Raw genomic sequence first — 24,859 nt, 5'->3', positions numbered from 1 at the left:
ATTGGCAGTTGCAAATGTTTTTACTTCAACTGCCCGCCATTCTCAGCTCCACCCTCCTTGCCTCTACCTTTCTGTATTCTTTTAGCCCGATACCTGAGCGAGCAGTGAGTCAGCGAAGCTTTTTGGGGCTGCACGAAAGAGCTGAATGTTCACATGGTTGGTATGTCTGCGATGACCAAGTCCGCATCAAGAGCACACTGCTCGTCAGAAAATAGACGCTCTCTTCGACGAATTCTTGGAGCTTTCAGGCCAAACTCATATTGTTGTATACGATTTGGTTGGCCCCGACCCTTTGGATATGTCAGTATCCCAGTTATCACGGTGTCAATACTGCCCAGGTTTGTGATCGCAAGATGATTGGTATTGGAGGCTCCGAAAAGCTGTGACGGCAGCAGCTACCACGATCTGTCCGAGGAATGAGAGATTGATGATAGATGAAATGAGATAGTATTGCCATCTAGCTTCGATCTCTCCATCGAGGACGCGGACGAAAATGCCTATGTTGTCTCCTACGAGATGCTCGACCTTGAAAAACGGAGGAGTATGGATACCAATCACGAGCCGGTATCGGAAGAGCTTTGGTGGTGAGGGGTCAGATGCTATCATCATGTTATGGTCCGTCCAATACCCTGGGACATCAACGGTCGTTCGTGCCCAGGTTCAGCGCATCATACATTTACTGTGACTGTGCACTATCAAGCCAAGTGCGCCAATGAGGGCTGCAGGTATTTAGCGGGCAGACATATGGATGGCAATGAGGTGCGCGAAAGCGGTATCACTCGGGCCAGCAAAGACCAATTCATCTCACAGTTTTTTTGCGGCCAATACTGATCCGGCGGATGCATAGCACATTTGGTAGGATGAAAGCAATGGCTCCGAGCTGGGGATATCTTGTTTAAGGGGTGTAGATGTGAGGGTTCAGGACTGCGTGGCTTTTCCTTTGATAGAGCAGCGCATGGAAAAGATCATGACGTACACAAACTTTCAATACTACAAATCGCATCACCTTTGAAATATCTGCTTTGCATAGGGTTGCCTCTATCATCTCAAAGAAAGGCGGTCCTAGCAGAGGCCAGGGCTGGGTCGGACTTAGCGCGTAGAATAGCCTAAATTGGTCGAGGCCAGGATCCTTGGTGGTGTTTCAGAGCTATGACGATGCATTAGATTATGATAGATCTTCACTGAAAGAGCTTCGATCAATACGGCAACGATCACGGACATATGTCACACTGAGGAAGGAAGGACTCATCAAGACCTGCCTCTGTCGTCTGTCACTACCTTGAAGCTCATGATTGCCTCCTCTTCTCCCAGTGGGCAGCAGGTTCCACAAGGGCCACAGTCAAGCCTTGAGCGCTTGTGATGTCGACATCCTCTACGCAATCTCGAGGTATACGCAGACGAGTAGATAGTCATCAGGGCAATGGACATCTCTCCAGAGAAGATTCTCACGTGCAGAAACCTCCCCTGTCCCACAACGATGCCTACCTCTACACACTTCGAGTCGCATATCTCGCCTATCTTCTTCAGCCTCGAGCAAAGCGCCTTCAGCATGTATCGGCGCCGCCGGCACCCGTACAGCGCTCCTCCACATCCATCAACGATCTAATGAGGGATTTCAGCCTTGTGCGTGACTCCAAAAGCACCCGTTTTCCGCATGGATTCATGGGCGAGCTGGACAAGCGTTTGACAGGGGTTTTGATGGGGAAAGAGAAAAGACCTGAGTACAATGACTCCACAGTTAAGCGCTCCTTCGCGGCCTTTTTCAATGCCTTTTCCGAACCGAATTTTAAGAAGCGCATGGAAAAGGATCGCAGAGTCGAGGACCTGGTTTTGATCTTCTTTTCGAATGCCACAAAAGAGATGTCCAAAGGCAAGGGAGCGGGTGAAGATGGCTGGAAGTCACTAGTTGATAGACATGTGGCCTTGTTCGTACGGCTAGTTAGCTTGGTGCTGAAAGATCATGACTGGGTTCGCGATCGTCCGGAATTAAGCAGTCGCCTGGCGACCCTCGAGAGCAAGCTACTGTCTAATGACCAAGACCTCTCTTCAAACTCTTCACGCAGTGGCATCGGTGCATCATCGACGGTCGAGACCATTGTTCCTCTTAGCTATGAAGTTAAGGACATGGCGCTGGTGCAGGTGGTTGGTCGAGTTTTCGGCAAGAGGGGTATGACCTTGCAATCGGACATTGATAATTACAAGTCTTCCTGGACTGAGCAAGTTGCATTACAAGACTTGAAAACCTACCAGACATGCCTGAACGTGGGCTCACGCTACACTCTCGGGCCAGATGATTTTGACCTTGACGAAGCTTACGATCAATGGAAGAAGGGTGAGGCACAAGACATTTCACAGATGGTCTTAGTGATCCTTCAGTCAAATCCTGAGCTAGCTAAAAGTCCTTCTGGCAATCTTTCTCAGTTCAATTCTCACCTTAGCAATGGTCATGGCCCAGGCCCAGGCCCAGGCTCAGACTACCCAGAGTCTCTACGTAGGACTGATAGTAGAGATGGGTCACCGTACGTAATCGACCAGCCAGTTGACATGAGTGGCTATGGTGCTAGCGTAAAGTCACACAATGCGCAGTCCTTAGAAGGTGACGATGTATTTACTTTCATCCCACCGGACACCCGAGCATTCTACAGATTTGTACTTGCACAGACTTTGACTTGTGACCTTGATGACGAGGCATCTTTGCCGGCAGGGACTGAAAATGTTTCGACTTCTACCAAGCTTCTCTCAAAGCAGTCCACTGACCTCCTCAACGAGATCTGTTTGAGATGGCGTATTCCTCCTATCTCAAGGATGTTACTGTTCCTCGACGTTGTACGTGAGAAATTTGTCGACCAGCAGATCTCACTCGATAAACTTGATGCAGCCTTCAATTTCGTCAAGGCGTCACCAGAAAAGGGTAAAGGTCGATCGCTGTCGGTGTCTATACTTCAAGATCGAGAGAAGTGGCTGCTTGTTGATACTGCTCTTTTCCAGAAGACTCTGGGGACTTTGCATATGGCGTTGCTACGCGATCTTTTCGAACAATTACAGCTGTGTTATGAGAAGAAGGCCCCACCAATAGGTTCGATAGTCCTCGTGCTTGAGGAACATATCTATGGGGATGAAAATTTCTCAGAATCAAGTGAGAAGATGGGTGAATACCGTCATCAGATGTATGAAGGGCTGACCGGGCGAGCATACGAGATCTACCGCGAGTTTCTTCAGAAGGAGGTCCCAAATGATCAGTATGCTTGGGAATTCATTCACGTAATAGATCTTGGCAAGGCAGTAGCTGCTATCATTCAGCGAGTAGAGAAGCGGTTCAAGAAGAATCCTGCAATATTGGGGTAGGTTCTCAAATGGGCCCTTTTCGTTTATGCTGACTGGTTTCTCAGTGTCACACCTTTGACAGCGCTAATAGAGACAATACTACCTCTGTACGCGCAGGATGCCAAAGGTATCGTCGAGCGAATCATGATGTTGAGCAAGCAGGGAGATGAGGAAATAGCAGTAGAGGATGGCTTCATATTATACGGGGAGCTCGTCGAGATAAGGCAGCTTCATAGTAGAATTCTTCCAGAGTGAGTCATGCATAGCAATAAGTTGAGGAGACTGAGCTTATCTAACTGTGATAGCGTACCGTTTGCTTTTCATGTTGAAGGCCTATTGGCAGACTTTGTTTGGCGATGGATCAGTATGACTGAAGAGACCATCACAGACTGGGTAGATCAAGCTGTCAAGCAAGACCATTTCGCAGTACGTGCAGAAAAAGGGCAGATACCTACAGAGGATCAACGTCATAGTGTTTCTGTCATCGACATATTCAGCTCGTTCAACCAGAGCATTGACCGGATTGTACAGTTGAATTGGGATGACGATCTACAATACGCAAAATTTATGACTGCTGCTGCTAAAGTCGTAGGTATAGGTGTGGCACGTTATTGCGAAATTGTGGAGCAAAGATTTAGTAGAGAAATGGACCGACTGTCTCCAGAGCAAGAGGCCGCGAAAAGTCAAAGCACGCAAGACAAATGGATTGCTATGGCTAAGGATGCTTGGAAGAACAAGGAGAAGATTGAGCCATTTCAATTTTATCCGGAGGTGAGTTAAGATGCAACAAAACCCGTAATGGCTGACATTCTTTAGTCCTTCGTCAAGCTCAACAACGTAAATTTCGCAGCCAAACAGCTCGACAAACTGGAACATGAGGTAAACGTTGACGCTTGTGCAGAGGTGATTCGAAAGCACGCACCTCCTATTGCTCAACGTCAGAGAAAGGCCAGCAATTATGTCTTCACAATCAAGATAGTAGAGGCGGAAGATCTGAAAGCTTGCGATGTGAGCGGATACAGTGATCCATATGTAGTTCTCGGGGATGAGTATCAGAAGCGGCTGGCCAAAACTAGGATCATATACCGCAATCTCAATCCTCGCTGGGATGAGACGGTCGATATCACCACGCAAGGGCCTCTCAATGTCGTCGCCACTGTTTGGGATTGGGATGCTATGGGGGATCATGACTGTGTGGGTCGAGCATCATTGAAATTGGATCCTTCTCACTTCGGCGACTTCTTACCCCGTGAATACTGGTTGGATCTTGATACGAAGGGCCGCATTCTCTTGAGGGTCAGCATGGAGGGCGAGAGGGACGATATCCAATTCTACTTTGGGAAAGCCTTCCGGACAATCAAAAGGACTGAGCGAGACATGACTCGAATGATCACCGACAAGCTTTCCGCATACATTACCCATTGTCTTTCACTTCGTACGCTCAAAAGTCTACTCTCCAAGGGCATAAACCTGGCCAATGTTTCTGACAAGCTCTCTTCCGTCTCATCATACTTCAAGAATATCAAAGCAATCCAACCCACACAACAACAGCCACTTTCGGAGGCGGAGACTACTAACGCTCTCAAATTGTTGTTCGCATACTTCGATGACAACTTCGCCATCATGAACCAAACTCTCACAAACTCCTCGATGATCATGGTGATGACTCGCCTTTGGAAAGAAGTCCTTTCCACCATCGAGTCTTTATTGGTCCCTCCCCTTTCAGACAAACCTTCACGTCAGCAGCAGCTAAATCAGCAAGAGATGGATATTGTTTTCAAATGGCTGCAGTACCTCTTTGATTTCTTCCATGCCGTAGACGAAGAGACCGGCGAAGCAAATGGCGTGCCACTAGGAGTTTTACGAAGCCCAAAATATTTTGATGTCACCTCGCTAAATTTTTTCTATTTCGATACCACAGAGAATCTCATTCGCACTTCAGAAAGAATGGCTAGTGCAACTGCTGCTCGTCAACAAGACAAGAGAAACCGTCTGTCGGCCCCACCATCCCTGGCATCGCCAGCATTTGGAGGAGCGGCCGGGTTAATCAGCTTTCCAAGTACAAGTAGAAGGTCTAAAAGTATAATGCTATCAAGGAATCTTGGAACAATGAAGAAAGCTAAAGAGGAGAAATGGAAGGAAGCGCAAGCTGAGCCGAGTGACGATATGATTCTTAGGATCCTGAGAATGAGGTCAGAAGCTGAAAGGTACCTCAAAGATCGGTCCCGGCAAAAAGAGAGGTTGGCAGCCGCGGCTGCTGCAGAGATGATCGTGAAGCAGAGTCTCTTAGCAGGAGGTGGGAGGATGATGGGAAATCTTCCGCGACGGTGATTTGTGCTTTCCCTTGCGCCCAGTCACGAATTAATGCAGCGTTCATTTCTTGTTTGGTAGGTGGTGGTATTTAATATCCTATGGACAGAGCATAGCAAGGGCGCTCAAGCTGTCGGATAGAAACGTTCAGGCAGTCTAGCCTTGCAGACTTGATGGTATGTATGATATAGATCTTTCGATTGCAATAGCCCGCCAATGTACAACAAAATAATAATAATATGCTCATGTCTCATCAACCCCATCCTCTGTTCTCGCCCAAACAGCTCCAGGTCCTCCCAATTCCCTATCCAACCCGCCTTCGTATCCCCGATCTACTGCGACCTTATCTGGGTAAAACCTCTTCACCACCATACAGGCTCCTACAAAAGTTGCCACGAAACATCCAAGGAGCCCGAACGTCTGCGGCGCAGTGTAGAAATTGTAGTCTTCCGGGCTGAACATGCCTAGTATATCGTTGTCTTCGTGCACTGGCTCACCGAAATTGCGTCTTTCCTGCTTGTCCCACCAATCTGCATAGGGGTCACGGTGCTGTCTGATTATGGGAGGTGGGTTCTGGTAGCCGCCATTCTGGAGAGAGAGAATATCAGCCACGGCGCAGGGTGGAGTATTGCATTAGACAAGGTATTGGACTTACCATCCCAGGATCATCGACGTCTTCTTGGCTCAGCCATCGTCGTTGTGACCGGCATGCGACTGGGAGACGTGCAGGTGAGCGTAGGGTTCGAATCAGTGGCCGTCTCGTGATGAGTCTCTGAGGAAGCATCTAGACAGGAGGTATTGTCAGACTCTGTCGGACCACTTGATCACCCATCTGGGCTTGTAGATCCACATTCACTTACACTATTAAGTATGGTCTCTCTCCGAGGTTGTACAGAGAGTAATAACAATGAGGGAGCGTAGTTTGTTGGAGTCGATTGTTCTGCGCGGGCACGGCTTTGGTGGAAGAATGAGGGGAAAGTTTAAGCGGGCAAGAGCGGGCTAGGGAGGCCCTCGGGAGGCGAAAGGTCCGTGTAAGTACGATACCGGTCGCGTATTATTCATACTATCGCCGTTATTCGAGGGGTCAATGCAAATCTCCGCAGCAGAAACCGAGAAATTTGACAAACGTTAGGCGTCATCCTTTTAATTCTTTCTGCGGCTCTACAAGACGCTATGAGACTCTGGGAAGCTTCAGAATCGATTACAGAGCAGACATGATCATGAGCAACATTTTGATATACACTACCTGAGAATCGAGCTTGCGGTCGAAAAGTTCAAGGGGGGGTCCTCTACATGTCGCGTTAAATTGAGATGCAAAACGGGACGGAGGAGGGCTTGACAGAGCGTGACTTCCACGAACGTGAGAATGTAGATGATAATCACTCTGAAAACCATCCTCTGCCAACTGCCCCTATTCATGTTCCCGCACCTCTCGAGAATAATCTGACTGCTACCGATAATGCGAACATTGACTTACAACCAAATGGCACGGAAACCCCACCGGCAAAAAGGCGGAAACTTACTGGATTTGAGAATGGAAAGCTGCACCGGGCAACCTCGCCACCTTGGAGGAAAGTCGCGGTCGAAGGTCCGTCGACATTTGTCGAGGGCGGGGTGCGCAAATCCGCTCGAACGAACTATGTGCCTGTCGACTTACAGACACACTCGGAAAAAAGAAAGACACGCAGAGCAGCACATTCAGGGAAACCACCTGTCATAAAAAGCAAATATGGTGGCGCGTCTGTTACACTCACAGACTCTCCTGCGATGTCTTCTACCACTGAGAACACTAACGATTGCGGCGGCCATCATCGTTCTTCCTCAGCCGGTAAACCTTCAAACAACATACATCCTAAATCCTCCGGTAGATCCAAGTCTACCCACTCTGACGGAGCCAAATCATCGGCAGCCGCTCCTGTGCATGCGAATATGTCAAACCCGAAACAAATGCCACAGACATCATCTTCGACACAGACACAACAGGGTCCACAGCCTCTCGACGCCTACCGCCCACGGAAAGTTGGTCGCCCTCCGCGATCCAGTCTTCCTGGCTTCCAAAAGAACCAGCCGGGCTCTCAAGAGCGCCATGAGAATGATCTCAGATTGCACAAAGAACACCAGAATAATTCAGCCATGAACAGTGGTATGAAGAAGCCTCAACGGCTAAGTTTGAGATTCAACATGCCATCAGCAGGTATACACCATCCTGAAAATATTGTCAGGAGGAACGAGACAGTAGGCAAGGATGGACGAAAGTCCAAATTTTCCTCATTTTCGGACTGGCTTGACAGAGAGGGAAGATTAGGTCTCGAAGGCGATGTTGATCCACGTATTACGGAGCAGACTGCCCAGCGTGAAGCCCATCTTAGACGTCGCATATCGGAAGCTGCCAAACCGGGTGGCGTCCTTAGCCAAGAGAGGTGTCTTTACTGGCGGCCTGAAAGAACGGAAGAACCACCTCGCCCGTTTCGGCAGCCGGACCGCTTACACCAAGACCGCTTGCTAGGACATGTGATAAACTTTCAGACGCTGTTGGGCAGAGAAAGACTGAAGCATCTCAAAGCCGCTAGAGAATGCGCACAAAATGCCGCTACCTTTGTTCAGGAAAAACGAGAGCGAGACTTCCGGACGTGGAAGAAAGGTCAACCAAAGTCTGCAGAAGAAATCGAGGAAGAGAAGCGCGAGCTTTGCAAAAGCGTCTACGAGCAACTACAAGATGATATCAAACAGAAGTGGTTGATGGTCCACGAGATTGTGGAAGATCTTCGCATGCAACGATGGCAAGCCGAACAGGATCGGCTGGGTAAAGAGGCTTTGAACGAAGCAATTGAGAAATCTAGAGGACTATTAAGTAGGAGAGCACGGGTACCGTCGTCCCCTGGCAGCGGAGAAGAAGGCGATAGTCCGGCGACCAGCGCGAATGAGGCCGACTCGGAGTCGCAATCCGAAGAAGATAGTCAAGATGAGGACAATATGTCATCAAGCAACTCTGAGAGCGATGAAGGGCAGGATCCTCTGGAAGACGATGAGGGCCTTACGTTAGAGGAGCTCCGCCAGAAGTACAGCAATCGGACGGGCTCAGACAGCAACATGCCCGAAAAGCCTCCAGATGAAGAGGCCTTCCCACTTACCGGCGTCATTGAGCAGACTGAAAACTTTTCGGAGGACAGGGCCAGAATTCTCGAGCCTACGGTCAATATTCGAGCCGATAATCCGCGTCCGAGTACGTCTCCTCAGCCAACCTTAGCTCTAGAAAACGTTGATGACGCTTTGATGGATGACAGCAACGCCAGTACGGACATGTCGGATGACATGGGTAGCAGTGATGGCGATTCTTCACCCAATGGACCCGGAAGCGAGCACAGCGAGGAAGACAGCGATTTGGGGCTTTTAGGAGGGTTCTTCACCAAGACGCAAAGAAATGTGTTTCGAACAACATCCGACGTCGACCTTGAAATGACGAAGGAACAGTCATCGGATTTTCAAGCATCTGACGATGAGGCGGACAAAGTCTCTTTGGTACCAGACGTTACTCAGGGGCCCACTCCTTCAGCTTCGACAAGCGAGGAACCTCAATTAGGGGCACAGAGAGACCAGTCTCAAGACCCTGCCGTCGAGCCACCACCGCACACACTCGCTTTGGAGCCAAGCACAGGAATTGACCTCTCCGTGACGGAGCCTTCTCCAGAGGATCAAGCGTCAAATATTCTGTCCAATGTCCATATGCAGGATACCGAGATGCCTGCCACCCCTGTTTCCACCCAAGCCTTAAAGACCCCTGTTCCTTCCCTACTGCGTGGCACGTTGCGAGAATATCAACACTATGGACTTGACTGGCTGGCGGGCTTGTATGCTAACGGGACAAACGGTATTCTTGCCGACGAAATGGGTCTCGGCAAGACTATCCAAACGATCGCGCTTCTCGCCCATCTGGCAGTGCATCATGAAGCTTGGGGTCCACATTTGATTGTGGTTCCGACCAGCGTCATGCTAAATTGGGAGATGGAATTCAAAAAGTTCCTGCCCGGCTTCAAGGTCCTGACTTACTATGGCACCCAAGAGGAGCGAAAAAGGAAGCGGGCTGGCTGGATGGATGACAGTAAATGGAATGTCTGGATCACGTCTTACACTCTCATAACCCAGGATCAGCAGATTTTTAAGCGCAAAGCGTGGCACTATATGATACTTGATGAAGCTCACAACATCAAGAACTTTCAATCTCTACGCTGGCAGACCCTGTTGACTTTCAGGACTCGAGCTAGACTCTTACTGACGGGAACGCCCCTGCAGAATAATCTAACAGAACTTTGGTCTTTGCTCTACTTCTTGATGCCTTCAGAAGAGAGCGAGAAGGGTATCGCTGGGTTCAACAATCTCGACGAATTCACCCAATGGTTCAAAAAGCCAAGTGAACAAATACTCGAGCAAGGCAAAGAAACGCTCGATAATGAGGCACGGGAGGCTGTCCGAAAATTGCACGACATTCTTCGGCCATACCTCCTCCGTCGTTTGAAAGCAGATGTTGAGCAGCAAATGCCTGGCAAATATGAGCATGTAATTTATTGTAAACTATCCAAGCGACAGCGGTATCTATATGACGGCTTCATGTCAAGGGCTCAAACGCGCGAAACTTTAGCTTCAGGCAATACTTTCTCGGTAATGAACGCGCTGATGCAACTTCGAAAGGTTTGCAATCATCCAGATCTATTCGAAACGAGACAAATAGTCACCTCCTTCGCTATGCCGAAGTCAGCCGTTGCAGACTTTGAGATTAAAGAGCTTCTAGTACGTCGACGCTTGCTGCAGGAAGAGCCAATGATGCAGGTTGACCTGTCCTTGGTCAATTTGCTGCCTGGATCAAACGGGCCAATGTCTGCTCTTGATACTATCCAGAAACAGCGACTAGGTGCCTTGGGAGCGATTAGACAGCTGACGAGCCAGCAATGCGGCCGTGTCAACTGGGACATGCGATTTGATGGTTCCTCGATTGATAGCACTCTAGCACACTTTGAGAACAACGCTCGCCGACTCAGATACGACAAGCTTCATCAGACCTCCTATCTGACTAGCCTTCGTAGCCAAAAGCGTCCACTATACAGCCACGATCTAATGGATCGCCTGAGATTCGGCATAAAAACTCTACCTCATCAGCCTCGGCCAAGAAAGAGGGCCGAAATGGCAGACTGGTATACAAGCATGTCGCCTACGCTACACGACATAGTCTTGTCCCTCCCTGAAAGGTCCAATTCATTCAAGACTACGATCGAGAAATTTGGTTGCATTACCCCGACAGTTGTGGCAACAGACTTGTCAGGTCTAGCGATGACTTCGCGAGGTACTGCGGTCGTACAAGAAGCGAACAACGTCTGTCAACAGGATCCTTTCCACGATGCGCGCGTTCGACTGTCTATCGCCTTTCCAGATAAGCGTCTCCTGCAATATGATTGTGGTAAACTCCAGCAGCTCGATGGCCTGCTCAGGCGGCTACAATCCGGTGGCCATCGCGCCTTAATCTTTACTCAAATGACTCGAGTTCTTGACATTCTGGAACAATTCATGAACATTCACGGTCACCGCTACCTTCGTCTGGACGGTGCGACAAAGGTTGAACAGCGCCAAATGTTGACCGAGCGCTTCAACAATGACAATCGCATTCTAGCCTTCATTTTGTCCTCTAGATCCGGTGGAATAGGTATAAATTTAACAGGGGCGGACACAGTGATCTTCTACGATCTTGACTGGAATCCAGCTATGGATAAGCAATGCCAAGATCGATGCCACCGAATTGGTCAGACACGAGATGTGCATGTCTACCGCTTGGTTAGCGAGTACACTATAGAAGCCAATATACTACGCAAAGCTAATCAAAAGCGTATGCTTGACGACGTCGTTATCCAAGGAGGCGAGTTTACAACAGACTACTTCAACAACATGAGCGTCAAAGATATTGTTGGCGATCACGTAGACTTTGGTAGTACCGACGACGTCGCCAACAAAGCTATGGATATGGTGTTGGGTAAGAGGGGTGCGCAAGGTAGAGTCCTAGAGGCAGTCGAGGACCAAGACGACGCAAAAGCCGCCAAAGAGGCCGAGAAAGAAGCTGTTGAATATGATGCGGAGGACTTTGATGAAAAAGGGGCCAGCAGTGGTGGCGGAGGTGTTGGGACCCCTAAAACACCTGCTGCTCTTGATACTCCAAGCGAAAACATTCTGCCTCCACAGCGGAACATGCAAGGTGAAGTAGAGGTGACAACGACAATGGAAGCCACCCAGAGCGGGTTGGTCATGCCGAACGTTACCACTACGCACGATACTGAAAAGGATGTCGCAAGTTGCGACGAGTATATGATTCGATTTTTAGATCGGGAGCTGCGTAGCATACCATTTGAGCCTCCAGCGGACAAGAAGAAAAAGAAAAAAGGTGGAAAGGAGAGTTTAGGTCGCAAGAAGTGATGGCCCTCTCCACGAGCGCCTGAAAGGAAAGTGTCAGGTATGGGGAGTAACATGTACATATAGCAATTCTCTGAAGCTCTTATGCATACCCACATAAGCGATACATCATTATCAAATTATTCCTACTCCTTCAAAGACCCGGTACTATGTTTGAAATTCAAAACTATTCTATTCTATATAATGAACCGTGATTTCCCAGCAATATCCACACCTACAGCCAATTCACATGTGTACAGCCTCTCCTCTATATCCTTTAGCCGCTGCTCTCACTTCCCAGCATGCTTCTCGTTGACAAGCACATATCTATATCTAGGCTTTCCATCCTCTAAATCTACAATAGCCTGGTTCGCATCTTTCATCGGTCTCGCCTCGATCCACGGCTTCACGTTCTTCTTCACAGTTAGATCCAACATCTCTTCAATCTCTGCCGGTGAGCCAATAGCACTTCCTCCAATTTTCAATCCCTTAGGGATTAACGAGAATGCATGAATAGGTGGCAGATTTCCCTCTGGCACTCCAACTTGGATGAACACCCCACCCGTGCGCAAAAGTTGGAGGTAGTCATCCAAGGGCATCTTCTCGCTAGAGACGGTGCAGACGATGATATCTACGGTTTTTGCGTTGTGAGATGCCCAATCGGGGTCATCATTGGTGGCGATGTACTGATCTGCCCCGAGCTACGACGTCGAATTAATCAAAGTGAAGACCCTGTACAAGGAAGCCCACGAACCTTCAGCGCATCCTCCCTCTTCTTAGCCCCTCTGCTAATCCCAACAACTTTATCCGCCCCCAGCGCCTTCGCATACAAAATCCCAAAATGTCCCAAACCCCCTATCCCAACAATGGCAACCTTCTTCCCAGGTCCAGCACCATTCTTCTTCAGCGGGCTATACACCGTGATGCCCCCACAGAGCATGGGAGCCGCATCCTCGCTCTTAATCTCATCAGGAATCTTGAACACGAAGTGGGATGGTCCGCGCCAGTAGTCCGCGTAGCCGCCTTTCGAGACGTAACCGTCGGCGTAGGGCGCGTTGTAAGTGTCTACACGCCCGATCGTGCAGTGGTTTTCCTTGCCGGACGAACAGTCCTCGCAGTCCGGGCGAAGGCATGAGGAGGATTGGGCTCCGACGCCTACGCGGTCGCCAATCCTTGGGGTAGGTCAGTTGGTGTTCTTGGGGAGGGAGGGGGGAGACAGACTTGATACCCTTCTCGACTTTGGAACCGACACGGACGGCTTTGCCTACGATCTCATGGCTACACCCTCAGTTAGGAACGAGTGTTCTAGGACTGACTGTAAGTGCTGAGCTCACCCAACACAGCAGGGATACGTCGTTGGCGCCCAGCCAGATCTCAAGGTATGCAGCTCGCTACCGCACATTCCGCAATGCGATATCTCAATGTCGACATTCGTCTCCTCCCATGCTTTGGGTTCGTACTCTTTCCACACCATCTTTCCCTTCACAGACTCGGGGCTCTCGCCCAACCATCCCGCAAATTTATAATCGGTCGTCATGACTGTCGGTGAGTGGATTGGGGAAGGTAATCGCAATGGATAATAAAAACTACAATGAAAAAGCGAGTATCACAGAGTTTTCTTGAAGAATAGGAAATCATAGTGGTCATAGCAAAAATATTCAGCGAACAGGCCATGACGCCATGACTATGAGCAGATGAAGTGCCGAGGCGCGCTAGGGTCGACGGCCTGAATTCTCCAAAGCGACCGGTCGTGCGAAAGGAAGGGAACGGTGGGGCAGTCAGACATTTCTTCGGATTCGTTCGATCCTGCTTGTGTGGAATTGAAGATTTTTGAGAGAAGACCCAGTGCGTGACATTCCGTGCATATATGCAACTAGACAGCAATCCCCCGGTCGAATCAGAAGCACGATGTGGATGGGGGGGGGACAGATGCGGGTCGGGGTCGATTGATTAAAGAAGCTTGAGAGCGTCGAATTAGAGTATTAGACAAGGGAGTATATACCTCAAACCTCAAGACATGCCTTTGAAATATCCAAGTCGGCCTTTTCTTCACGCAGAATTCGAATCCCCAACGCCATGCTTATGTTCTGCTTCCATTGTCGTATATTTGCATCCAGATATTGTATGTCATCAGTAAAGAAGGGTATCTCCAGTCTCAAAGTTCAGTCCCCGTCGCCTCGTGCTCCTCGTGTAAGGAAGCATTGTCTTGGGATTTCTGCAAGCTGTCTAAGCTTCCTGCGCGTTTTTCGCTCATGCTTGGTCTATCATATTCGACGCCTTGGATATTCAGCCCTGTTTCGTCGCTTTTGGGCCCATCTTGTACGCCTTCGCTCTGCTCATCTAGATTCATGAGTGCCGGTGGACGTTGTCTCATAGTCCGGGCTTTTGCGAGACTGATCGTCTTCAATTGGTATGAGGTAGTAATGGGCTTGGATTCATCACGATCAATTGTTGCTTTCATCAAAGCTGCCATCCACAAGCGGCCTTGTCGTATGTTATCAACAGCGAAGTAATGCACCGTAGGTTTCGTGAAATTGACGGCGCGTGAGAGACCAGAGCGGGGTGGAACAAGCTTGAATATGAAGGTTGAATCAAGCATCTCTTTTCGAAGTGTGGACTCTGTCTGTGCAGCAGCTTCGGTCTGAGCCAGAGTCGGAGTATGTGCCGTTGGTGGCGAGATGGGCGAAGACTTGGCGCCCGTGACTGTGGCATGTAGGCCGGTCAAGATATCATTGTCAGCTGGTAGAACACGATGCGAAGATATGTCAATGAGTCCCTTCTCTGAGATATCATCTTCGGAATAATAATACGAAAGGCGGCGACCGCGTAGGACGAACAATCTCTGCTTCCATGTCGTCATCATGTTTGAGGATTTCTTCTTCATCCATCCACTATAGTCGCAGTCGATCATCTGCTCTTGCGGTGGCTTCTGTTCAAGGCCTCTCGTGTAAGCACTAGTCTCCTTTTTAGTCTTCTTACGGGTTCCGCTTGTGGGTGTCAGAGTTGTTTGAGCGCCACTTGTGCCTTTGGATGAGGCATCTGTACTTTCTCTATCTAGGCTTTGAGACGCTCCTGACGGGGTAGTAGAACCGGTCCGCGCAGGGGACTGGTATGGTGGTTCTATTTTCGGCGAAGGCACAGACGGAGGAGAGGCAGCGATGGATTTCTCGTTGCCGGTTACTGCATCTGAGATAGCTCGAAGGCCCATCCGTGGCTTGTTGCCCGCCCGAGGCGGTCCAGTATTGAGTTTTGGTGAGCTTTTAATTCCAACGCCACTATCCCGGTTTGAGGAGGATGTCACTATCTTCATATGCGGTCGTGAACTATATTCCAATTTGGTCACCGCTGGCGAAGACGTGTCGCCAGGTGTTGCTTCCGTCCGCACAATTGGGTCACCTGTTGAAGAGCCGCGAGAATGGCCCCTCATGTGCAACCGATTTCCGGGAAGGGCAATCGCAGCCACGGTATCTTTAATAGAATCGACACTGCCAAATCGAGAGTGACGTTTAGCTGGGCTTAGTCCTGCTTTCTGATCATTCCCTTGATAAGAGCTTTGTCTAGAATGACTAGCCCCAACAGTTTCTCGTTTTCGTAACACATTTCTTGACCGTCTTGCGTCTAATTCATCTCCGGATTTGTAACCACGATCCAGATCGCGAGAAGAGCTTGGCATGTGGCTGGCTCGCCGCGCCTGGCTTTCGGGCGTTCTTCGGTCAATCGCAAAAGAATTGCCAATATGAGCACTCGACATTGGACGGGGGCTCAAGCTACTTAGTGGACCTCCCATTGTCCAATTCCGGTCCAAAGAGGGTGTCTTCTTGTGTTGTGATTGAGGTCGCACAGAGGCGTTTGAGGGAGGTAAGGCTGGGCTGCTTTGTTCTGTAGGTGTACCGGGGCCAAAGGTTGACGCAAAGTCCGCAGCTGAATGGCGACGCGAATGATTGAATTCTCTAATCGATGCTGCAGAAGGCCGGCTTGGGCTGTCGAGAGCTTGCTTGAATGTGAAGGAAGACGGAGTCGAGTTAGAGTCGCGGGCTTGACTCAGGGCCATCTGCATTGAAGGTGAAGGTAGCGGATCAGCAAAATCTTGACGACTTGGAGGTGGATTCGTTGAGGCTCGTTTGTAACGCGTGCGTGAACTTCTCGACTTATCGACTGCTCCCATCCCGGATTCGGAGCTATCATAGGACGGATTGCCATTAAAGATAGGCCTGGTTTTTGGAACAGGAGTGGGCCGGCTGTGGACTTCGTCTTGCAAAGCCTTAATCTTATGCCAAGTCCGCAATCTTTGGCCAACTAGCCCTAGATTGAACTCCTTCATAAATATTGCTGACTGGTCCAACGCTAAGAGCACTTCACCAGATATGTCTTGCTCCTTGAAGATGTCACAGTGCTTTGATTCCACGCCCATGTCTTCTAAATGCTCCGCTACATGTGATGGCGTCCAAGTCATGACCTCTTGTTCAGTTAGCATATTGTGCTCTTCTTCGTCAGTCTCTTGGCCGGCGATGTATGAAATTCGATAATCAGGAAAGCTGCTATACTCGCTTGCAGAGTCCCTCGTATTGAATCCCTCAAGCTCTTGGGCTTCTGGGCGAGGAATCTGCATATCCGTCATGTGTTCATCGATGACGCTTAGGGTCTCATTTATGACTGGACTATCTTCAGCAGCATCATGTTGGACCATGCTAATGCTACGCTGCCCTGGACCAATTCCTGAGAGAGACAGAGCTGGTAAGGAAGGACTCGATACAGATGAAGTCTTTTGCACGGGAGAATTGGTGTTCAAGGGTGGCGGAGTGGCATTCGCTGTTGAGATTCTTTCTGGTCCTGGTTGTGGCGACGAGATGTGAGTGTGAAGATTACTGGCATTGGCTGCTGCGATCTTGGTGACAGATACCGGGCCTTTAGTTGGAGTGACGACCTGCTTCGGTGCGAGGGTGGTATACACTATCAAATCGCTCAGCTCCGGCCAGATCAGCAATTATCCAGGCATACCTTCGGGAAACAAGCCCGTCTTGTTGGTCTTCGTGTGTTTTCCCAAGTACCATCCATCACCGAAGTCATCGTCGCGTTCGATAAGCTCGATTTTGTCGCCTTTGTAGAGGCTCAGCTCATCGCTACTTCGAGCCTCAAAATCATCTGTTACAGCTTGTTAGACTTCATACGAAGCATTTGGAGCAGAGTTCAGAAGAACATAATTCTCATAGTGAAGTGTTTAGGGAATGGAGGCCTACGAATCACGAGTAGAAGGTCGCCCGTCAGTGGGTCTTGCTTGGCCATGGGCCCCAAGATTTTGTGCGCCATAGCGGACTTATTAAGACACAATCCAGTACCGACGCCTCATTGATATGCTATATCATCAACGGGGCTACTGATCCTCGGAGATGATTTGCTGGAAAGCGCATTGGTACGATACGAGGCAATATCTGCATTGATCGTGTCGGGGTTTCTCAGATGCTCGGTCTTCGATTCCAGAGTAGCCCCGCGGCGATCTACTTATGTTGCCATCTTTTCTCGATATCCTTCTGAGCTCTAGGTCCGTATACAATCCGTCGCGGTGAGGAGAGTCGAGCACGGCGTGAAGGACACGTGTGGCGATGCGTTAGATCTGCTTTGCTGGCTGATGACGGGGCAGCCCAAGCCAAATCTCCGGATTCTTGTAGAGCACTTTTCAATCTAGCCCGGGAGACTTTTGACTTGACGCTAAGCAGGATATGTCTTAGCTCAGAACCCTAAATCTCGAATCGTATGCCAAGCCTTGTGATGCTTGATCGTACCTTCCCTTGACCCAAATTGTGTTTCCCAGCGAATATGACTTACGCATTATGATTATACTGAAGGAGTGGTAGACCAGGATCACGGAATACTCGCAAGTTATCCTATCCTTGGGGAATATTTGCGGACCGTGAGAAGCAAGTCAGTATTTGGAATAATCGCAGATGGACTTGAAAAAGCTGCCATTCAACGAAACTCTGCGGTGGATGGTAATTCCAGTCAATCTCACCTACATATTGTGCACGCCCTATAGGTTCTTATCTCAAAGAATATTAGTTTCTGCTGGTGAGGTCTAGAGACACCGCTCAGGCATTGAAACGATAGAGCCAGTTGTTGTGCGCCGTAGACCCTTACGGCATGACTATAGGCTACGCTGGATTGTGTCTAGTCCGTATTCCTGAACTCAGCCAAATGGAGACAACGAAGTCGCGGAAAGAGAAGCTCAAGGGTCGAAAAACCGATGTTGCCGAAAATGAATTGGAACGTTCTAACAACACTATGGCAGCGTTCCTCGGCAACAAACAGAGAAAACCCTGGATGGCTGGAAACTATGCATCATCCGCCAAGCAGCCTTTGAATTCTTTAAAGCAGAAGTCGAAACCAAATGCGACCGGTCATCAGCCCGACGCCCTGAAATCGAACGATACCCATCATGAGGACTTAGAAGAAACACCGGGCGCAGACAAAACCAGTGACAATCTGCAGATGTCAGTCGCTGTTCAAGCAGCTCCAGAGCATTCGACTACAATACATTGCGACGATGCTACCACTCACAAAGCTGGACCGCTGCCGGATCGAAGATCCATGGACCGTCCAAATGATTACAGTGTTGCACCAGAGCCAAGCGCTAATCAATTGCCCTCGCCAAGCCCAAGTGAAGGACGTGGTCAAGCTTACGTTGGCCCCGTCCCAAGCAGAAAACCTTCGCCTCAGCCAGAAAACAGTGCAACGACGAACTCTACCTCTGAAGATATTCGTCAATTTGGCCTGAAAGGCATGGAAATAGTATCTGTCGTTCACCAACCACTATCAGAGCCACCTGATGGCCCAATTTCTAGCAGAAAGTCTTCGTCACAGCCAGAGGATGGTGCCACAACGGAATTCAGCTCTAGAGATATTCGTCAATCAGACCCAAAAGGCGTGGTAACAGCACATGTCGTTCAACAATTACCGATCATGTCAACAGGTCAATCCCCAACACATTTGAGAGTGGATAGCAAGACTCAAGATCACTTGCCGTTATCAGAACAGGACGTCTTCGCCACAGTTATAAATCAGGGCTCTACAACCCCAAGAACATCGATTTTGGCTCCCAATCTAGTCCACAGTCAAGCTCGCTCGACATTCGATCAGGCTATGGCCCAAGTTCAAAGTGCTGGAACCCAAGCAGCAAAGTCTTGGTCATATCTCTCTGCTGCTTTATGGCTCTTCAACAGAGGCGCACCATCCTTTTTTTTAGAGGCTATGAAGATTCTGGCAGCTAAAGCGACAGCGAGGTACAGAACCGTATGTAAGCTTAGTGGGCGCGGTCATGAGTGTCCGCGTCTGGAGCTCCTGCAACAGGCTTGCAACCAACTGGACTACACTTATTTGCTATTGCATCAGCTCTTTTGTTGGTCTCACATTACCATCCCACGCGGTGAAGAAGAGGCAAGGAACCTCCATAAGACCTCCTTCCTAATATTGAATCGTCCACTGGCGCCAAATGAAAGTTTGACCGGTGATGCTCTGGCATGGTTCGCTCAGTTTCCGGGACCTTTGGATTTGCCAGCTTTACAAGCCACCACATTCAATTCTGCTCCAACTTTACGAACCATCGCTTCCGAAACAGTGAGCGCCATGTCACAGAATTGGGATGCTTTGCAACAGCGATGCATTTCTCGAAAATATCCACCCTTGGTAACCGAACTGTTCCAAGATTTGAAGGTTCGGTCAGAAACGTTACAACAAGTGATCTTTCGGGCCATGCTCCGACAGCTGAGCGGCGACAGCAATCAAGCTCTAACGGCTTACGAAGCTATTTTCTACAGGAATCAGGAACATCACGCGAACGTGATCAATAGAGTTTCTACTACCACACTCGGCGAAAATCTATTTGTCAAAGAATACCTTGGACTAGCTTCAAGACGTGCATCGACAGCTCCTGGCGAAACTAGATCAACTGAAGCCCAGAAAGCAGATTTTCAACCTGTCTCGAACCCATCTTTCGGGGTTAGTGAAAGGCAGACACATGAGCCTCAGCACAACATTACGCAGGTCAGGCAATCGCAAGAGCCACGCAACTTACATTGGCCGGGCGGTCAAACTCCAAATCAATTCAATAACCTTCACTGGCCAGGAACACCATTTGTAGCCTCACTACATCCCTTGAACGGCAGCGATGCACTATCTCGCACAACGATAAGTCGTCCCATAACGACTCCGGCAAGTGTTGGATCTGGGTCGCCAAACCTAACAAGCAACAGTCAGAATTATCCGCAATCCATTGCGTATCCAGTTCGACCAGCAACATCAATGTCGCCAGTCGCAGTGCCTAGAAGGCCAAGTATTTCGGGGCCAATTACTCCTCAGTTCGCACCACACCCGCCAATATCAAATGCAGGCAGAAGAATTGCAGCACCAGCCTTTAACCGGACACCATCCAGTCCCTCTCTCAATACCCATACAAATAGTGGACCTCACCAACGCTTCATTGATACTCCAGCACATCATTTTACTTCCCCACAACCTCTAACAACACCGTACCCGTCGCCGACCCAACCTTATCCCCACTTCAGGCTAGAGCCATCTAACACTGCCCCGGCCAACCCGACTTCTGCAGGACCAAGCCACTGGCCGCACGATCAATTTCTTTTTGGCAATCAAAATCCAGCACCACCCGGTCCTTTCAATTCAAATATCCGACCACGGCCAGCAAGTCTGTCGCTGCCAAATAATGGGATATCTGCGGCTGGTTCAGGGACAAAGGCAAGTCCTCCATTATCTAGGGGACCCCTTGAGCAGTGTTTCAGCTACATCAAATACGTTGCAACCTTACCGGAAACAATGAATCCTAGGATGCAATATCAACATCACCGTATCGTGTTATGCCAAGAGGATGTTAGAGCCGTTGCTAAAGACCCTCCAATTCAATGCTACGGTGGTCCACCGACCTACCTCAACATGCCTGGCGCCATCACATATCGCGTCCGATGCATCAAGACTCAATCGAGGAACGCTGTGACTGAGCAGGAGTGGGTCACGTCCGATCATGTTTGGCCAAGTCATGTCACCATCTCATTAAACGGTCATGCTCTGCTACTCCACCGCAAGTCTCAGCAAGACAAAGACTACCCAGTTGACGTCACGTGCCTTGTTGTGGAAGGGCCGAACAACTTCACTGTAGCGGTGATGAGCCTCTCCGAAACCAGAAATGAGCACTATGCTTTTGGACTTGAGACTATTGAGACAATTTCCTACTCTCAAGTCAAAGGATCCATTAGATACGTGGACTTTGAGACCGCGCGCAGACGTATCCTCTCCAAGCTTATTAATAGCGATCCAGACGTGGAAATTATGGATCCACAAGTCACCCTTGACCTTACAGATCCCTTCTCTGCTGTCATGTACAAGATCGCAGCACGTGGCAAAGACTGTGTTCATCACCAGTGCTTTGACCTCGACACATTCCTGACCACAAGGACCTCAGGAAGCAAGAATAAGGTGGAATCTTGTGGACCGGACGAATTCAGGTGTCCAATCTGCAAAGGCGACGTGAGGCCAAAGACAATCGTCATTGACGGCTTTTTCCAAGACATCAGGAGTAAACTAGATGGCTCAGGAAGACTAGACGTGAAGGCCGTGGTGTTACGAGCGGATGGCGAATGGCAGATAAAGGAGGAGGAAGAGGGAATTGGTGCGGAGGAGGGTCATGGGCGAAGGAAGAGGAAGAGCTCTTCCGTGGAGCTACCAGGTCAGCCCAATATTAGAAGAAGCGTCACAGCACCAGCTGAGAGGAAAGCAAGTACGACTGCAATGATCATTGAGTTAGACTGACGAGTAATGCATAATGGCTTTCCTTTCGGTATGTTTGGTCATTGGCTTGAGGAGTTGGGCAACAAATACAATAGACAGATACCCTGATTTTCTTTGATTTAGATTTGAGCCTTAGGTGGGCTCGTCAGGTGATTACTTAGCTATGGCGATTGGCTCAAGCTGTCAACAGTATAGTCCACTCCATTTAGCTGGCGTAAATGGCATGAATATCAGCATGAGGAAGCACCTTCAAGTACTCAAATCTCATGAGCAAAAGATTATCTCGTACACTTGCTTTTCTATCCTTCGCTTTGAAACATCCACCATCAGCCTGCAAAGGAGGTTGAAGATCGGCCTTCGTTCACATCTGCCGAGTGTTGTGGGCAGGATGAAAAGCTGAGACTCTACTGCGTTGAATGATACTCAATAATCTTGGAAATGGCCATACTCGAGAAGTTTTTATTGGACTTTTGCATTCTTGAAATATTCATTACACTCCTGACGTTGACCATTCACTAATCCTCATCACTTCTATGCTCAGGAACAAGCAATATGTGACGCACGACGCATGCGTGGGATAAAATATCACCCACAGCCCGGTGATGATGACAGAGCTCAAATGCTGCAACATACACAATCATATCACTGTCATAGAGACAGGTGGGTAGAAGTGAAGGGATCATTAAACATAATTTGAAAAATTTATCAAGGAGAATAATGATTGATCTTTGAGGGCATGATTTTGTACGACCTAGCTACGCTAGGCTGGGTATCGCAATTACTACATATTACTACATGCGGAAGGCGCTGCTCCAGTTCCACTGGAAATAACGCTCTGGAGCTCCAGGTGCAGGGAAGATTTTTTTACCTTTGATCCAAATAGTTCGTTGTCTCCAGTCCATGCCTTTGCCTTGCTTGGAGTTAGAAAACCCGAACAAAGACAATGAAATCCTCTCACGATGAATCGTATGGTTTTTGGCTTTCTACCTTGAGCTAGTTCTAGTCCTTGAAGAAATCCGAGGAGGATTAAAGCCTGCAAAAGAAAGACACTTGGGGTGCTTCTCGCGCCATTTTTCGCCTCTGTGCAATTTTCTCGCAGATTGAGCGAAGGGAATAGAACTTTCAGGATGGGAAAATTACAGTGACGTGGGAACTATTCAATAGAAAGGCTGGCGAGTAGGGTTAAGTTCTTGTCTAAAAAAGGGTTTCTTATGCTCCTGTTCATTGTAGCTGGTAAGGCTCCACGAGAATCAGAAAAGGGCTCTCCTTGTTAGTAAAGAGGGCAATCGCTGGCAGCATTTCTTAAGTTCCCGAGGCTTGGGGGAAATTCAGTCAAATTTGCGCGTTCAGCAAGTCAAAATGGTTGATGCAGGCGTTGAGAACCCTCTCACACATTGTTTCTCGGAGGCACCCCTGCGACAATGAGAAGCCTCGACATTTGGACACCAGATCCTTGGGCACCTGAACCTCAAAATAACAGATGGCAATAGCAGATTGTGGAGCATGCTAGTATGCAATTTTCGAGTGTGAACAATGGGACATGATGGACAGCATTTGCTCAAAAAATGATTCAATCGCGAGTTTACGTAGTAGGCTGATTCAATAGGCCGTTGGTCGCAACTACCACGTTGCTGGTATTCCCTAAAAAAATAACAAGTACAGCACTATAAGCAGCGGTTGCTTGAAACACTTCCTGTCGTTTCGCTCTGGTAAATATAGATAGCGAACTGGAAAAGACGATTGTGAATAGAAGGATTGTGAGTATTTGAAGATTGCTTTTTCGTCTCACCTCAGAGGTGTGTGATGGTTGGAGCTCGAAAAGGATGAAGACAGGGACAAGTAACAGTGTCGACGCTAAGATGGTGAGGACTAGACGTAGCAGTATATCCAGGCGTCGTGAATCCACGAGCTGTAATTCCTCGTCACCGGTCTGGAGTGCTTGTTCCTTAGAGCGAAAAATGAACTGTGAGATGTAAGTTCAGATGCTTATGACTTGGAGAAAGCTTGACAAAGAGACGATTCTTCAGGTTCGAACATCAGGCAGAAAAAATTTAAAGAATTATTTACTAGTTTTTGCTGGAAAAAATATTGGAGTTGCTTACCTTTGTTGCTCTTCGTGATATCTGGTTGAGCGTGTCCTCAAGGAAATTACTGAACCAGCCACCTTCGGCGCTGGGAATAATTGATGCCAAATCAGGAGAATGACGAATGAACTCTGCCTCATCAGCGACCATCGATTCGGTGCTGCTAATCAAATTGAACAAAGTCGATTGCGCTCTTTTCGAGGGTCTGTGCATGGATTGTATTCGCTGGTGTCTGAGCAAAAGCTCATCTATATCCTGTCAGGAAGGTTCTCGACAGGAAAACTTTGGAAGTCTGTACCGTACTCGGCCATCACGACCCGAATCGTTTGAAGAAGCTGCTGACGGACAGAGTCTGTCTGTTGAGAATCCCGCCGACGAGACAACAATCGCTTGTGGTCGTGCGCAAAGTCGAAGCGGTCAATCCTCTTGAGTTTCGACTCCAACTCGGCCAACTCGTCCTGTTTGATCAGGAGCAAGCGATCATGCAGCCATCCATATTTGCGGAAGATTAATAAGCTTCGGTCACAATCCTGGATGCCAGCTACTTTTGGGTAGCCTTGTTCCCGGTGATTCACTGTCAAAGGACGCTTTTTAGTCATATCTCATAAGGGGATGGAGTGTGTAATACAGGATTCAATTATTGGGTCCACGTCAACTTCGTCTGTATACCCGTCTCTATATCCAGACGGCATGTGAAATGCACGGCGCAAGCGATTTCGCCATGTTGGTGCGTGGATCGCTGATTAATTTAGCACATCAGAGGTCTCCAGCTTGCTTACATGGATTTACCGCCAACGCCAACGCCAAAATCCTCATCATTCACTGAGGAGTCCGAACTGAAGGGCCAGGGCACATCTGACCCCTCACTGTCGCGCTGAGAAGGACTAGAAGAAAGTCTTGGAGATGTAGGAGAGTCCGGC

At 48.9% G+C, this 24,859-nt stretch overlaps 7 protein-coding genes across 7 annotated transcripts; 3 read left to right on the top strand and 4 right to left on the bottom strand.

Annotated features, from left to right (window-relative positions):
- Window positions 1-1,359: 1,359 nt before the first annotated feature.
- On the top strand, window positions 1,360-5,655 carry KY384_001452 (uncharacterized protein; the record flags this gene model as incomplete). The annotated part of the gene is made up of 4 exons (XM_044809982.1): window positions 1,360-3,341; window positions 3,390-3,575; window positions 3,630-4,095; window positions 4,141-5,655. 4 exons carry the CDS (start codon window positions 1,360-1,362, stop codon window positions 5,653-5,655), a joined length of 4,149 nt encoding a protein of 1,382 aa, XP_044672994.1.
- A 222-nt stretch (window positions 5,656-5,877) lies between these two features.
- KY384_001451 (uncharacterized protein) lies at window positions 5,878-6,418 on the bottom strand (the record flags this gene model as incomplete). Its single annotated transcript, XM_044809981.1, has 2 exons — window positions 5,878-6,222; window positions 6,290-6,418. 2 exons carry the CDS (start codon window positions 6,416-6,418, stop codon window positions 5,878-5,880), a joined length of 474 nt encoding a protein of 157 aa, XP_044672993.1.
- Window positions 6,419-6,945: 527 nt separating this feature from the next.
- Window positions 6,946-12,087, top strand: KY384_001450 (uncharacterized protein; the record flags this gene model as incomplete). The annotated part of the gene is made up of 1 exon (XM_044809980.1): window positions 6,946-12,087. The coding sequence occupies one exon, from the start codon at window positions 6,946-6,948 to the stop codon at window positions 12,085-12,087; it is 5,142 nt and encodes a 1,713-aa protein (XP_044672992.1).
- Window positions 12,088-12,353: 266 nt separating this feature from the next.
- KY384_001449 (uncharacterized protein) lies at window positions 12,354-13,600 on the bottom strand (the record flags this gene model as incomplete). Its single annotated transcript, XM_044809979.1, has 4 exons — window positions 12,354-12,764; window positions 12,818-13,235; window positions 13,285-13,341; window positions 13,398-13,600. 4 exons carry the CDS (start codon window positions 13,598-13,600, stop codon window positions 12,354-12,356), a joined length of 1,089 nt encoding a protein of 362 aa, XP_044672991.1.
- A 618-nt stretch (window positions 13,601-14,218) lies between these two features.
- KY384_001448 (uncharacterized protein) lies at window positions 14,219-17,346 on the bottom strand (the record flags this gene model as incomplete). Its single annotated transcript, XM_044809978.1, has 3 exons — window positions 14,219-17,013; window positions 17,062-17,205; window positions 17,301-17,346. The coding sequence occupies 3 exons, from the start codon at window positions 17,344-17,346 to the stop codon at window positions 14,219-14,221; spliced, it is 2,985 nt and encodes a 994-aa protein (XP_044672990.1).
- A 906-nt stretch (window positions 17,347-18,252) lies between these two features.
- On the top strand, window positions 18,253-21,876 carry KY384_001447 (uncharacterized protein; the record flags this gene model as incomplete). Its single annotated transcript, XM_044809977.1, has 1 exon — window positions 18,253-21,876. The coding sequence occupies one exon, from the start codon at window positions 18,253-18,255 to the stop codon at window positions 21,874-21,876; it is 3,624 nt and encodes a 1,207-aa protein (XP_044672989.1).
- Window positions 21,877-23,437: 1,561 nt separating this feature from the next.
- Window positions 23,438-24,152, bottom strand: KY384_001446 (uncharacterized protein; the record flags this gene model as incomplete). Its single annotated transcript, XM_044809976.1, has 4 exons — window positions 23,438-23,496; window positions 23,546-23,582; window positions 23,645-23,818; window positions 23,958-24,152. The coding sequence occupies 4 exons, from the start codon at window positions 24,150-24,152 to the stop codon at window positions 23,438-23,440; spliced, it is 465 nt and encodes a 154-aa protein (XP_044672988.1).
- Between the last annotated feature and the right edge of the window lie 707 nt (window positions 24,153-24,859).

The sequence above is a fragment of the Bacidia gigantensis genome, assembly GCF_019456465.1.
Source record: "Bacidia gigantensis strain McMullin 20006 chromosome Unknown contig_132, whole genome shotgun sequence".
NCBI lineage: Eukaryota > Fungi > Ascomycota > Lecanoromycetes > Lecanorales > Ramalinaceae > Bacidia > Bacidia gigantensis.
This window is presented reverse-complemented; position numbering and strand designations above follow the sequence as displayed.